This window comes from Malaclemys terrapin, chromosome 7 (genome assembly GCF_027887155.1).
Source record: "Malaclemys terrapin pileata isolate rMalTer1 chromosome 7, rMalTer1.hap1, whole genome shotgun sequence".
Taxonomy (NCBI): domain Eukaryota; kingdom Metazoa; phylum Chordata; order Testudines; family Emydidae; genus Malaclemys; species Malaclemys terrapin.
In genome coordinates, this window is record NC_071511.1 from 36827547 (window position 1) to 36843083 (window position 15537).

Here is a 15537-nt window from a genome sequence, read left to right on the forward strand (position 1 = left end):
CCCTATAGTTACTCTATTCTCCTTTACTGTTTTATGGTTGTCATAGTGAGACCGTTGACGCTTGCGTCATCTGAGTATTGTGGGGGAGAGGAACCAGTCCATAAAATCCAAAGTCTCCCTAAATAGACAGGAGCCCTGAAGAGTATCTTACCATAAATTGGAGATATCCGTGAGTATCCTAAATAATACAGGTACAGCCCAGTTGGATAAAGCTAAGACATGGTGGAAGCCCCAAATTATAATTGACTTATAGTAATAAGCCCTCTCCTTGGCCCAGTTGTGCCTTGGAGGGTTGATGTTCACAGTTTTTATTTGTGCTTTACAAGCGTGAATGTAGTTAATCTCACACAAGTTCTGCCAGGCAGTAGTAGTATCCCCCTCTCATAGAAGGAGGGAAATGAGGCACAGAGTGAATAAAGCCTACGTTTTCAGAAGTGGTCACTCCTTGAGGGGATCTCAGCTTTTGGATGGCCAACTTAAGATACCTAGGCCTGTATCCTCAAAGGTATTTAGGAAATCAATGGGAGTTAGGAGCCCAAATTCTTTTGAGTATCTTATCCCTAGAGTTTGTGTTTTTTGTTTGTTTGTTTTTCAGAGATGTCTAGCACACACAGCTCCCATTGCTTTGAATTGGAGTTGTGGGTGCTAAGTAGTTGGAGATCAGTGACCACTCCTGACTTCCAGTTCTCTGCCTTAATCACATGCCCATCCTTACTCCCCTTGTATTTCATCATGTGTTTTATTCCCTGCTGCTGTGAGGTATGGCAATTCAGCAGTGTTGGAAGTGGAAGATGCCAGACTAATTCAGGAGGAGAAGACTGATAGGAGGAGGGAACTAAAGGAGGCAGGAGAAGCTGAATGACCCCCAGTCTGTCCTACACCTCCTTGCAAATGTGCTTCTGTGGCTACAGGTTAATTGGCAGGTGGCTCCTTGAAAACTTCCTGCATTCCTTCCTTGCTTCCATGCAGCCAGGAGCAGCTGACATACAGGCATGCCCTTAAGCTTCTGCCTACCAACCCATGCTCTGCTTCTCTGGTCCTGAAACATTCAGCACAGCTGCAAGCATGTGCATAGCCTGGTCCAACAGAGCTACTAATGGGCAATCAGCTGAAGCAATGTGTAGCCTGAAGGTGAGATGGATAATGAGGAGAGCTGGCAGGCAGGATGAAAGGGTGGGAGCCAGCAGGGGAAGAAGGGAGACCAAAGCAATAAAAGAGAGATTTACCAGGCCATGAAAAGAAAAGGAAAAGAGTAAAGGCAAGAAAAGGGCTAATGTATATGGAGAGAAGGAGAAAGGACAGGGAAAAACAGCTGGGTCCAGGGCATGGAATAAGAACTGCTGCTAGCGTGCGTGTGTGTACTTGTTTCCCAGTGGGGAATGGGGAGGGGAGAAGCCCTCTGTGGCTTCCCCACCAATCCTGGTGGGGGGGTGGGGGGAAGGGGGCTGAGGGGTGTCCGTCAGGAGCTTGTGGGGCAGCCAGGCTCCCAACAGGGAGCTGCCAGAGGAGCTGAGAGACCCCCTCCTAGGTCAGTGGAAGCACTCCTGATGAGGATGCGTACCATGAACCCAAGGAGGGTAGTGTGGACATACAGCCACCTCAGCTATTACTACAGTGGTGAAAGTCAACCTAACATAGGTAGTCTTACATTTCTAGTGTAGCCATACCTTGAGAAATCACTGTTTACCCTCCCAGACAGAGTGAATCCCATGACTGTAATTGTCACTACAAGGAGAGAGCAGTGTCCACACACAGGATGAGAATGTGACTCCCAATCTGTGGCTGGGTGAAAGTCGGGTGATGGCCGCCTCTCCCACTAGTACACTGAGGGACTCATCTGGAATCCATTTTGGAGGAAATGAGTTACCTTAAGTACTGTGGTTCTCAACCAGGGGTACATGTACCCCTGGGGATACTCAGTCTTCTAGGAGGCACACCAATTCATCTAGATATTTGCCTAGTTTTACAATTAGCTACATAAAAAGCACTAGCAAAGTCAGTACAAACTAAAATTTCATACAGACAATGACTTGTTTATACAGCTCTATATACTACATGCTGAAATGTAATACAATATTTATATTCCAGTTGATTCATTTTTACCATTTAATTATAAAATAAGAGTGAGCAATTTTTCAGTACTAGTGTGCTGTGACACTTTTTTTGTATTTTTATGTCTGATTTTGTAAGAAAATAGATTTTAAGTGAGGTGTAAATTGGGGGTAGGGAAGACAAATCAGACTTCTGAAAGGGGTACAGTAGTCGGGAAAGTTTGAGAACCATTTCTTTAGTATAACCATTGTCAGGAGTAATGGGGGAAGAGATGATCCTCACCAGCCCATTGCTGTTGTGAAATAAGATCTACTTTCCTAACTGCCACTGTTCTATTAAATCCATTATATGATGGGGCAATGTGCAGCCCAATAATAGTTTGGATAAAATGACTTTAGATGTCCTTAATACCACACACAAATCACATTTATTAAAATGTTCATACTTGCGTTGAATGACATTTTTAATAAGGAGAGGGAAGGTGTGTTATTTGACAGGTGGATTTTGTTTGATTCTGTTCTCACTTCTATGCGCATGCGCACACACAAGCAACCCTTTAAATTAGTGGGTAATGAAGGGGGGGGGGGGGGAAGAAGAGAGAATCCAAATATGCAGTGGAGATCTGGCTTGCTTACTTGAAAAGCCTCTCATACATTGTGCAGGAGGGCTGCATGTTGTAAAAGATAATTACTTCGCTGCTTCAAAGGTCAGGCACGTGGTAACAGGGAGTGGGTTTACAACCAAAATGAAATTAGTCATACCGATCATTCAGGGGTTGCATTTGCTGCTGGAAAAAAAAACCCTAAAATATTAAGAGGGAAACCAAAAGCATTTTAGAAAATCAGTGGCTTGGCCCTGAAAAAAGTCTTTCAAATCAGCGCTACAACTTTTTATTAATGGCATTAAAGGTCATTAAGAAGCCATGTACTGAAGGAATCGTTATTAAAATGTCAGTGTGGTAATCATCACAGTAGAAGGATTATTAAACATTGTACAATTTAAGAGGGGAGGAGGACAAAAAATGTCAGAGCTAAGAAAGGAAAAATATTAAAACCTTGTGACAGTCTGGTGTCGCTTGTCATAACTGGAGTATAAAACAAAGTTAATGTGCTTGTACTAAAACTACTTACATGGATAGATTTTAATTAGGAACTTACTAGGTACAAACAAATGCAGCCTAACAATTCAACCTAGGGTTACCATACGTCCGGATTTTCCCGGACATGTCCGGCTTTTGGGGGCTCAAATCCCCGTCCGGGGGGAAATCCCCAAAAGCCGGGCATGTCCGGGAAAATCAGGAGGGAGGGAGGGCTCGGCCGGGGCCTCTTTGGCCGGGCCGGGGTCGCGGGGCCGGGCGGGGAGCAGGGGGCGCGGTGCCGGGGGCCGGGCCGCCGGGGGGTGCGCCGGGCCGCGGAGCTGGTCCGGGGTCGCGCCGGGCCACGGAGCCGGGCCGCTGGGGGGTGCGCCGGGCCGGGCCGCGGGGGTGCGCTGGGCCGGGCTGCTGGGGGGTGCGCTGGGCTGGGGGGGTGCGCCGGGCCGCGGAGCCGCGGGGTGCGCTGAGCCGGGGGGCCGGTCCGGGGCCGCGGGGGTGCGCCGAGCCGCGGGGTGCGCTGAGCCGGGGGGCCGGTCCGGGGTCGCGCCGAGCTGCGGGGGTGCGCCGAGCCTGGGGGCCGGTTCAGGAGCCGGTCCGGGGTTGCGGGGCCGGGGGGTGCGCCGGGCTGCGGGGGTGCGCCGAGCCGTGGAGCCGCGGGGGTGCGCCGAGCCGGGGGGCCGGTTCGGGAGCCGGTCCGGGGTCGCGGGGCCGGGGGGTGCGCCGGGCCGCCAGGGGCCGGCCGGCAGTGCTGGGCGGGCTGGGTGTGGTCGGCCGGGGCCGGCCGACACCCCAGGGCCCGAGCCGACCCAGGCTGGAGCCGAGGGGGGGCCAGCCTAGGCCGCACCTCCTCCCCCCCCCCCCCTTTACCTGCTTCAGGCTTCCCGCGAATTAAATGTTCGCGGGAAGCAGGGGAGGGGGCGGAGACTTTGGGGAGGGGGCGGAGTTGGGGCGGGGGCATGGGCGGGGCTGGGGGCGGGGCCGGGGTCCCCTGGAATGTCCTCCATTTGGAGGCACAAAATATGGTAACCCTAATTCAACCCTCAACTGGAAAAATACTTCTTAGCGCTGAAAGAGGCAGTATGATGCAGTCTGGTAAGGAAATCCTCAATGGAATTTATTAAGATGGAAACTGTAAGTGTAGGTTTTTTTTTTTTTTTTTTTTAAATGTGTGGCTTCATATTTTCAATGTCAGTTACTAAACTTGGGATAATTAATCTTTTTTAAAAAATTGAAACCCAGCTGTATTTTAAGGGAAAGGGATTTAGTTTCCTGTCAGCTTCCTTTTCGGAAAAAGTGACTTGTGTATAGATTGAAATCTTTCCAGTTTGCATGTCTAAAAACACCTTTTTTGGGAGAGTCACATTTTGATGGGGCAAGGAAAGAGGAATTGCTTTCAATTTTAAATGTTTGTAGAAATATTTCTACAATCTAAGAGTCTTTTTCTCCCCCCCCCCCCCCCCCCTTACACAAGTACAAACTGTTCAAGCCAGAAGAGGTTTGACAGTGTTAACCTTGATCTTTTCTGGCACTGCAATCCACTGGAGAATGTTCTTTCAGAAATCGCTCTGTACTTTGAACTGCTGAAGGGACTGCTGTGGTGTGTATCTAACAGGGACCATAGCATTTCATTTCTAAAAGACAACAGAAAAGGTTTTTTATGTTTGAGTGTATGTGAGCTGATGAAAGTAATATATGAGAGTGTAAACCAGGGTGAGGGCACGTGGAATTTTATTTTTTGAGAGTCCTGGTGTATCTGTTCTTAAAACAAAAGGTAGATAGGGAAAGTGTGTGGTGGTTTTTTTTTTTTTTTTTTTTTTTTGTGCGCATGTGGGGAAGGGAGTGTTGCTGAGTCATTTGAAAACCAGTGTAAATGAAAATCCATTTCCTATCAACATTGTGTGTAAGCAGGATACATAAACATGGAATCCGTCAATGTTTGATTTAAGCTGTATGAAAAAGAAATATGGCATCTTGTACTGTAAGAGTTTTCTAACATAAATGAAAAAACGAATGCAGTATGCCATGAAAAAATAAATAGTACCTCAAGGTAAACTTTGAACAAGATTCAGTTTTAGAAAAAATTCTGGTTGTATGTCACATTTCGTGAATTTCTCTTCCCCTGGTTCTTTAGCATTAGTATTTGTATGAAAAATGAATATTTGTTTCTGAGAGGTCTCAAGTTGTTCTAAAGTGTATTCCACACCTGAAGTTACGGTCCTTTTTGTTAGCTAGAAAACCCTACCTCTTGGGGTATTTTAAATCCGGATTGGACAAAATTCTACAAAATATAGTGTGAGAATAATCCTGTACTGGCAAAGAGATTAGAATTACCCTCCTAGATATTTTCCCCCATCTTTAATTTCTATGAATACATTATTTTCCCCCTTACCCAAAGTAAATGAGATTTTCTGTGGTCTGTGAGGTATAATGTGACATTATTTCTTATATTTTGTCCTACATGACAAAAATATAAATATACATTTGTGGTTTTGCAGTGGACTGAAGTAGAAATGAATGGAAGAAACTCCTTTTGGAATTGTTTCTTTTTGCCTATAAATGGTCAAATGAGTTATTCAGAATATTGCTAAAAATTGTTACATAAAGTTAAACAGGAAATCTCACTTTTGCTGCCTCAAGACTTCTACAGCAAAAATAGAAATCTGTTTAAGTAAATGCTAAATTTATGATAGTTAACCTACATAACTCTAGACTATAAATAACTGCAGGTGAATTTTAACAAATAGTGAATTAAGTCTGGATAATCTGAAGCTAACTTGAGCTGTACTAATAGTTAACTGCTGAGATCTTTGGTGTATAATACTTACTAAAGGCTTTTCTTCCCCCCCTCCCCCTTCTTTGTTTATCCAGTGTTGAAGGCGAAGCTCCAAGTAGTGAAACTGGCACATCTTTGGATAGCCCATCTACTTACCATCAAGGACCTATAACCCATAGTTCGGCTATAAGCCCAGACCATTACGACCATTCTGCTTACGGGCTGTATTCTGTCTCCCCTGGGCAGCAAAGATCTCGAAGGCCTAAGCTTCAGCACTCAACATCAATACTGCGAAAACAAGCAGAGGAAGAAGCTATTAAAAGGTCAAGATCTCTTTCTGAGAGCTATGAACTCTCCTCAGACTTACAAGATAAGCAGGTATTTAAGCTATGTTGCTTTATTTATGAATAAGGCAAAAGGGTCTGTTTGCCAACCAAAAAAAGCTTTAGGGAAGTTCACATGTGCTGCTGAAAATGACACGCTTTTATTTGTCTGAATCCAAGTTAGTTCAAAGGTGGCATAGTCGAATATTATTAAAATTCCATCCCCTTCACTTAGGGTGACCAGATGTCCCGATTTTATAGGGACAGTCCTGATTTTGGGGTCTTTTTCTTATATAGGCTCCTATTTACCCTCTACCCCCGGTCCCGATTTTTCACATTTGCTGTCTGATCACCCTACCTCCACTCCACTATTTCTTTGGCTCACTGAGGCAACAGCCAAAATTATGTTAATAACAAATATGGCATTTTTTCCAAAGTGAAAACTTAATTCTTCCAGTGGTTATGATTTCATGCATTTGGCTTATATCTTGTTCACAGGGTGAAATAATGCAATTTTTTTCCTCAGTAAAATTAGTAATTTAAAACTTGGAATGGCTTTGGTGCTAGTGAAAGAAAGAAAGATTGTTTCCTCTATAGTCACACTAAATTCGAAGTGCCAAATCTTGAGTTGTTTGTTCATTTTTTTTCTCAGTCAGGCAACACTCCATTTGACTTCACTAAGGGCATGGCTACGCTTGCAGATGTAGAGCGCTTTGAGTTAAACCAGCCTTCGGAGAGTGCAGTAGGGAAAGCGCTGCAGTCTGTCCACACTGACAGCTGCAAGCGCACTGGTGTGGCCACATTTGCAGCACTTGCAGCGGCATTGGGAGCAGTGCATTATGGGCAACTATCCCACAGAGCACCTCTTCCCATTCTGGCACTGTGGCTTGTGGGAAGGGGGCAGAAGGGTACAGGGAATTCTGTGGCCTATCCCAATGCCCCGTGATGCATCGGTTCGCATCCCAGCAATCCCTGTGCTTCTGTCCACATTTGGTGCCATTTCTCAGCATTTTTTGTGCTGCGCACTCTGTCTTCCCTTTTGGTCTGTGGGAATGGAGACTGAACTGCTGAGGAATATGCTGATGAGTCTCACTAGCACATCATGTTTGGCAGTCGAGTTACTCCTTAAAATCCAAACTGACAGGACTCCGACGATGATCTGGACTTGAGTAATGCATACGACACGAGATTGCTTGTGGTGTTCATGGACATGCTCACCACTGTGGAACACTGCTTTTGGGCTCGGGGAAACAAGCACTGAGTGGTGGGATCACATCGTCGTGCAAGTCTGGGATGACGCCTGCAGAACTTTCGGATGAGAAAAGCCACTTTCATGGGACTGTGTGAGGAGCTCGTCCCCACCCTGCAGCGCAAGGACACGAGATTGAGAGCTGCTCTGATGGTGGAGAAGCGGATGGCTATTGCAGTCTGGAAGCTGGCAACTCCAGACAGCTACTGATTGGTCACTAACCAGTTTGGCGTGGGAAAGTCGACCGTTGGAATTGTGTTGATGCAAGTTTACAGGGCCATTAATCACATCCTGCTCAGAAGAACCGTGACTCTGGGTAACGTGCATGACACTGTGGCTGGCTTTGCACAAATGGGTTTCCCTAACTGCGGAGGGGCGATAGACGGGACAAACATTCCAATTTTGGCACCAGCCCACCTAGCTTCTGAGTACATTAATCGGAAGGGGTGTTTCTCTATGGTTCCCCAGGCGCTTGTGCGTCCCCGCCGGTGTTTCATTGACATTAACGCAGACTGGCCTGGAAAGGTGCATGACGCTCGCATCTTTCGGAACACAGGCTTGTTCAGGAAGTTGCAAGCCGGGACTTTTTTCCCAGACCAGAAGATCACTGTAGGAGAAGTCGAAATGCCCATTGTGATCGTTGGAGACCCCGCTTACCCTTTAATGCTGTGGCTCATGAAACCCTACACAGGGAGCCTTGACAGCAGCAAGGAGAGGTTCAACAACAGGCTGAGCCAGTGCAGAATGACGGTGGAGTGTGCTTTTGGCAGTTTAAAAGGCCGCTGGCACTTTCTGTATGGGAAGCTGGACCTGACCGATGAGAGCATCCCCGTGGTTATATCAGTGTGCTGTACCCTCCATAACATTTGTGAAGGGAAAGATTCACTCAGGCATGGAACTCAGAGATTCAACACCTGGAGGCTGAATTTGAACAGCCAGAGAGCAGGGCTATTAGAGTGACCCAGCGCAGGGCTGCAAGGATTAGGGATGCCTTGAGGGAGCAATTTGAGGCTCAATCACAGATTTGCATATGTCCTGTTATACTCCGCCTTTCTGTCTGGAGTGCTGTGCAATCCGTGCTATAATGCATGGTGATGGGAGTTGAGTGCAGTGGGTAAGGGTCGTAGTTTTCAGGGCTGGTGGTGAAGCTACAGGTGTTGGAAGCAGCTGGTGGCGATAAGAACCTGGATGTTGGGGAAAGTGGGTTGGAGGTGACCTGGGGGCACAAAGGAAAGAGTTTTGGGACAAGGGCTGCGGCGGGGGGAGGAGGGGTGCGGTAGTGCTCCGCCTGCATGGCTACGAGCGCCTGGATCAAGTCTGCTTGGCACTCCATGATGCTTATCAGCCAATCTGTGCTTTGCTGCCGGAGCTCCGCGCTCTTGTGCCTGCGATCCGCATTCTGCTGGTGGATCCTCCTTTCACTCTCCCACCACTCCTGAGCTTTTAGATTCTCATTAAGGGACTGCTGCATGACTTCATGCAGCATGTCTTCTTTTCTTCTACGTGGCCTCTTCCTAATTCTTTGCAGTCTTTCAGCCGGTGACAACACGGACGACTGAGATCTCAAGGTTGCATCTGTAAAGGCAAAATGCAACACTTAACAGAGGCAGCATTGTTCATACCAGACAGAGCAATGATTCCCCCGTACTTAAGAGCAAGTACAGTCTACACAATAGCAGAATTTGCCCATCCCAAAGCGAGCACACATAACCCACAGGACCCCCAAAATGGTGAGTAAGCACAGGGTCAAGGGAGACTGATAGTTTCACAAGCTGTACTGACCTCTGGGTTTCTGTGCCTTGGGGAGAGCCAACAGCTGCAGGGGGCCCCTATACTGAACACTGTCCCCATATTTTCCACAGGAATTCACCCTGGAAGATATCTCGCTGCTGAGGGTGACCTGGGAAGCAAGGGAGGGTCTTCTATTACAATGCAGCTTCCGCCCTGGCTTGCATGTGTGCAGCAATGGTCCCCCCTCCCCTCACGGCACAGTGGCACAGACATGTTAGCCTGACTGGGACAAGGATCAAAGTGACTTTCCCAAAAAACCTGCGTAAGCGCATTGCCGAAGTTCTGGATGAGACCTTTGAAGAGATCACTGAGGCCGATTACCGTGATGTGAGAGAGAACATCAACGCCCTATTCCGCATCTAGGCATGCATGCAGCCCTAACCCTCCTTGCCTCAAGAGCCCGCACCGAATAACTTCCTTCCCAAAATAAAAGCTGCTTACTGGGCACCTCCTTTGGTGTTTGTCCTTCCCCAAGCACCAGCCGCTGCGACTGGCTGCCTTTCTCCTGGCTTGAAAACAGCTCCTGGCTGCATGCATCTACAGATTCCGGGGTATCTTCCTCCTCCTCCTCCTGCCTTGTTAAACTGGGCTCTGAAGTGCCCATGGTGGTGCTCGGAGTGGAGGTGGGGTCGCCCCCAAGTATTGCATCCAGCTCTTTGTAGAATCGGCAGGTCGCGGGGGAAGCACCCGAGCGGCTGTTTGCCTCACTGGCTTTGTGGTAGGCATTCCGCAGCTCCTTCACTTTAACCCTGCACTGCAGTGCATCCCGGTCATGGCCCCTTTCCATCATGGCCCTTGATATCTGCCCAAAGGTATCGTAATTCCTGTGGCTGGAGCGCAGCTGAGACTGGACAGCTTCCTTCCCCAAACGCTGATGAGGTCCAGCACCTTGCCATTGCTCCATACTGAGGATCGACTGGCACGTGGAGACATGGTCACTTGGAAAGATGCGCTGAGAACACTCCACGCTTGGCTGAGCAAACAGGAAGGGGATTTTCAAAATTCCCAGAGAATTTAAAGGGCGGATCTGATGGTTGGTCACCTCAGGGCAGTAGAGTTCAAAGTGATGACCAGAGTGTCTGGAACAGGCATTGTGGGACACTTCTGGAGGCTGATCAGAGCGCATTAACAGACCAGGGCATCCACACTGGTGTTGCAGCACTCCGGTGGGGACACATCAAATGTTATTCCACTCGCTGAGGTGGATTACCAGGAGCGCTCTAGCTGCGGAGTCAGAGCACTCTACGTGCCTTGCCAGTGTGGACGCGTTATGAATTAGAGCGCACTGGGTTGCTTTAATGCGCAAGTGTAGCCATGCCCTAAGACTTAAGTAGAAGTTGTGTAAGGACTTCAGGATGTCTCTCTAAAAAGGCCTTTCTACTTCTTCTCTAAATGTATGAAACATTTTTAAATCACATTTGAGGTATCTTGACAGTAGCCTTATTTAGAATGTGTTACCTTACACATTCTATCCAGTATGTCCTTTTTGAACCACTGGTTTCACAATTTAAAGTAGGTAAGCGTGTGTTTTTGTGTTTTTGTTTGTTTGTTTTTAATTGAAAGGTTTGTAATAAACAATAAACCGGTACATGTAGGTTCTGCTACAGAGATCATACTTAACATACACTATTTTGTTTACTGTGAGCCATGTACTAAGTTCTATGTTGGTTTGTTTTAATGTTTGCTGTGACAGCCATGATCAGCTGAAAAAAAACAAAATACAGGAACATTATTTAAAAGGGAAGATATTCTAGATGGGACTAGAATTAAGCTCTTTGCCATTTTTATTACAGTATGCATACTGCAAAAAGAGGTGCACTTCTAAAGAATATGCATTTATACAGTATATTTCTGGGTTACAACTTTATACACCAGAGATCATTGTATTATTGGAAATGGAACAGACAAGTTTTTCCAATTTAACAATGATCAAGATCAATTAAATACTATGTTTTAGCTCATTTTAAAGTCGTACAAGGTATTTGTAGGAATGAAGTTCAAAGGCAGATTCTGGCACATACTAAGCTTCATTGACTGACCAATTTTATAGGTAGTGATTCATTGAGCCGTACATTGATCTGTGAAACACAAAAGCATTCAAAGCTGTACAGGGAAGAGAGTGTGAGCTGCTCGCATTGTATTGATAGTAAGTGGCAAAAATAAGGACTCTAGTTTGCAATTTATTTAAAGATTCTGACATAGCTTTTGGGTGCCATAGAACATCAACACATTGAGACATGGAGGGCCACGTTCTGAGCTGCACCTATGAGGTGCAGCCCAGGGTTGTGGGGTAAGTGTGGCTTTAAGCCAAATTCTGAGTCTAGCTAGGGGCATGTCCAGTCTGCAGTGCAAGTTAGAGCAGCCACAAGGGTTTCTCTAACTACACCAGCACTGAATGGCCCTTTATGGGCCTTTTTGCTAGCCCTGGCATCCCTGGCACACACCTATGCCAGTGGCTGCACAGAGGATCTGTATAGAGCTCTGGACTAGCTGAAAAGGCCCCTTGCTGCAATACTCCACAGGGTCTAATTTCATCTGCTCCTTTTATGCCATCTTAATGGAGAATCAGGGCTGCAGATGTTACATTATGAAGTATGCATTTGGCCTCGCAGACCTATACTAAAAGATCGTAACCCTTCAGAACAATATAAACACATGGCGGATCACTGTTCTGGAAAGCTTTAATTGCAGTCATGAAAAATATTTAAGATGTTAGCAAATATAGGCAAGGGTGTATCAGAAAGCAAGATAAATAGTAGAAAGATATTAGAAAATGTAGTCACAGGGCTCGTGAGCAATCGTGTGGTTTTGTTTTTTGTTTTTGTTTTTCCTCCCCCTCACCCCCCAAATACTTTTCAATCGAAGGGCCCAACAAAAAGAAAGTTGATCCTGGTATACTTGATGTGTTCGTGTCCTCTTCTGGATGTGGCTAAAGGATAACCTTAGGATGTTCTAAGGAAAAACAGTCCTTGCTCACTCTTGGGAAATATATTTTATGAAATGTCCACTTAGTTTTACTGTTCCTTTTGAATTGACAGTAGTAGTTTTTAAAGACAACAAAAATCATGAATTATTCATAGTGTTTTGAGATTAGTTAACTGAATATTCTCCCACACAAAATCATATATATTAATGGATATAGTAGTAAATACATTTGATAGGAATTGATCAGTTATGATAATACTAGGTCATAATAATAAACATTTCTGATCTTCAGAACATTTTACCAACATCCTCGCAGCATCTCTGTGAAGTAGATAAATCTGTATTATCTCTGTTTCTCAGATGAAAAGATTGAGGTAGAAAGTGTAAGTGCCTTGTGAAAGCCAGGTTAAATAAATACACCCTTGTTTCATTGCTTCTTGAGGTTGCTTGAAATATTTGCAGGCTAGAAAAGATGAGCAAGGAAGTATTTTAAGCACACTACAGCTGCAACCAGACACCTGGAATGGCTATTCAGGAAAATATACATTCTTTATATATTGGTATTGTTGTTATACATTTATATTTGGCATTGTTATGACCAATTTTTTTTTAAAGGACCACTCAAATAATTTTATATGAAATTATATAGCTGATCTATTGAGTTTTTTTTTTTACACATTGAATATTTGATTGTCTTGTGAAAGTTCTTTAGATATATAACTAAAATATATCATTTTCTGTGGTATTTATAAAGATCTATCTAAGCATCAGGTGTCAGCTAGTAACTTTTAGTGAGTCCTTGGATTATAAAATATTTTATTTATTTCCTTTCTAGGTGGAAATGCTAGAACGGAAATATGGGGGCCGTCTCATAACTAGACATGCTGCTCGTACTATACAAACAGCTTTTCGCCAGTATCAGATGAACAAAAATTTTGAGCGGCTTAGAAGTTCTATGTCTGAAAATCGTATGTCAAGACGCATTGTGCTGTCCAATATGAGAATGCAGTTTTCCTTTGAAGGACCTGAGAAAGTCCATAGCTCCTACTTTGAAGGGAAGCAAGTTTCTCTGACAAATGATGGGTCAAAAATAGGAGCCCTTGTCCAATCTGAATGTGGTGACCTCGGGGAATCAGCCACAATGAAATCTCCAGCAGCATCCACTGATTTTGCTGATGCTATAACAGAACTGGAGGATGCTTTTTCAAGGCAGGTCAAATCTCTTGCAGAATCAATCGATGATGCGTTAAATTGCCGTAGTCTACATTCTGATGAAGTCCAGACGCCTGATCAAGTCAGAAGTCGTGAAATGGAGAGGGATAGTTGTAGTCAAATTAAGCCAGCAATCCATAATGTGGATCACAGGAAACTTGATGAGATGACTGCATCGTATAGTGATGTTACATTATATATAGATGAGGAAGAGCTATCTCCACCTCTTCCCCTTTCCCAATCAGTGGACAGACCGTCTAGCACAGAATCTGACTTGAGGCTTCGGTCAATGAACTCTTCTCAAGAGTACTGGTCCATGACCCACAAGGATGATAAGATAGACACTGATACAAGCTGCAGGAGCACCCCTTCGCTGGAATGCCAGGAGCAAAGGATGAGAATGGATCATCTGCCATTGCTAACTATAGAACCACCTAGTGACAGTTCAGTGGACTTAAGTGATCGCTCCGAGAGAGGCTCGTTAAAGAGGCAAAATGCATATGACCGGGGAATCACTAGTCAACAAGGAAGCCCGAAACATATCCCACATGGTATTCCTACCAAGATTATATCCCGGGAAGAACAGGAGGCTAGACACAAGCCAAGGCCCATTGATAGTCACTTAGCAATTAATGGCACAGCAAACAGGCAAAGCAAATCAGAGTCTGATTATTCTGATGGTGACAATGACAGCATCAATAGCACTTCCAATTCTAACGACACAATAAATTGCAGCTCTGAGTCCTCTTCTAGAGACAGCCTAAGGGAACAAACCTTAAGCAAACAAACGTACCATAAAGAAACTCGGAACAGCTGGGATTCGCCTGCCTTCAGTAATGATGTTATCAGAAAACGCCATTATAGGATTGGACTGAATCTTTTTAATAAGTAAGTACAACGCTGTTTTTTCCCCCTCATTATTTGGTAATATTTCAGTCCCTCAAATGAAGGAATATGTAACTCAGAATCAGAGACTGATATGTGATACTGGCTTTTCAGCCAAAAATAACCCCCCAGACCCACCACTAGAGGAGTTTTAAGTAAGAAGCAAAAAGAAAGCCGTATATGTGCATAGAAATCATAGCTAGGTATGGAAACAGGCCAATTAGATCATATAGTTGTTCCCTTGCCAGTGAATGATTGTTCTGTGTGGCGTGTTACTGGTCATCATGAATAAAATTGACATCTTTACAATTAGCAATCAGTATGAGAAGAAAAATAGCATATGGCATGGCTAATGATCAAGGCTACGATTTACTCACTGAGATTGTGGAAGTCACGGAATCTGTGACTTCCAGTAACCTCATGAGTTCAGCCTGCAGCAGTCGGGAGCTGCAAGGTCCCCACCGTCCACAGGAGCAGGGAGCTGTGGGCTCCAAGCCAAGGATGGGGGGACCCTTGAGCTCTGACACCCAACCCATGGTGGTGGCCCCTAGAGCTCCTAGCCCCTGTGTAGCTGCCCCACTGTAGGCAGTGTGGGGACCCTCAGATCCCCATTTTGTCATGGATATTTTTAGTAAAAGTCACGGACAGGTCACGACGTCCGTGAATTTTTCTTTATTGCCTGTGACCTGTCCGTGACTTTTACTAAAAATATCCATGACAAAATTTTTGCCTTACTAATGACTGAAGAGACTATAGGACAGAATAAACCACTAGCTTCTAGAAAATGATTTTCACCCTGTCTGGCTTTTGGTCGTTGTCGATATAATAGAATCAATTTTTTCCCCCACGTATTCATATGTGGATGTAATAAATTTTGTCAACAAACATTTAAAAAATGAGTGAAGTCAATTGGAAATTTTGCTTTTGTCTTCATCAGATAATTTCTTGAGACCATTGTGTAACTGTTAACCTGTACCCTCTGTATTGGTTGCTTTTAACACATACTTCATTTTAAAAATTCTTTGTCTTCAAATTACTGGAGTTAAACAATCAAATCTAATTACAGAAATGTAATCTGATGGTTAGAGTAGTGACTGGGTAGTAGAATTTCTAGATTCTATTCTTGGCTGTATTATTGACTTTGCTGCATGGAAAGACACTTTTGTGCCTCTGTTTTCCCCATCTGTACAATGGGTATAATTACATGACTTAGTCACAAACTACTTCTGGGCTC

The 15537-nt window shown here is 45.0% G+C and overlaps 1 protein-coding gene across 10 annotated transcripts in view; it reads left to right on the forward strand.

Moving 5' to 3' along the window:
* The window catches only part of IQSEC1 (IQ motif and Sec7 domain ArfGEF 1), a 685614-nt gene that overhangs the window by 589245 nt on the left and 80832 nt on the right, over window positions 1–15537 (forward strand). For all 10 annotated transcript variants that reach the window (XM_054034025.1, XM_054034026.1, XM_054034027.1 and 7 more), the window contains 2 exons: window positions 6014–6296; window positions 13042–14306. In XM_054034025.1, coding sequence (XP_053890000.1) covers window positions 6014–6296; window positions 13042–14306 — 1548 coding nt within the window. The remainder of the gene's footprint in view (window positions 1–6013; window positions 6297–13041; window positions 14307–15537) is intronic.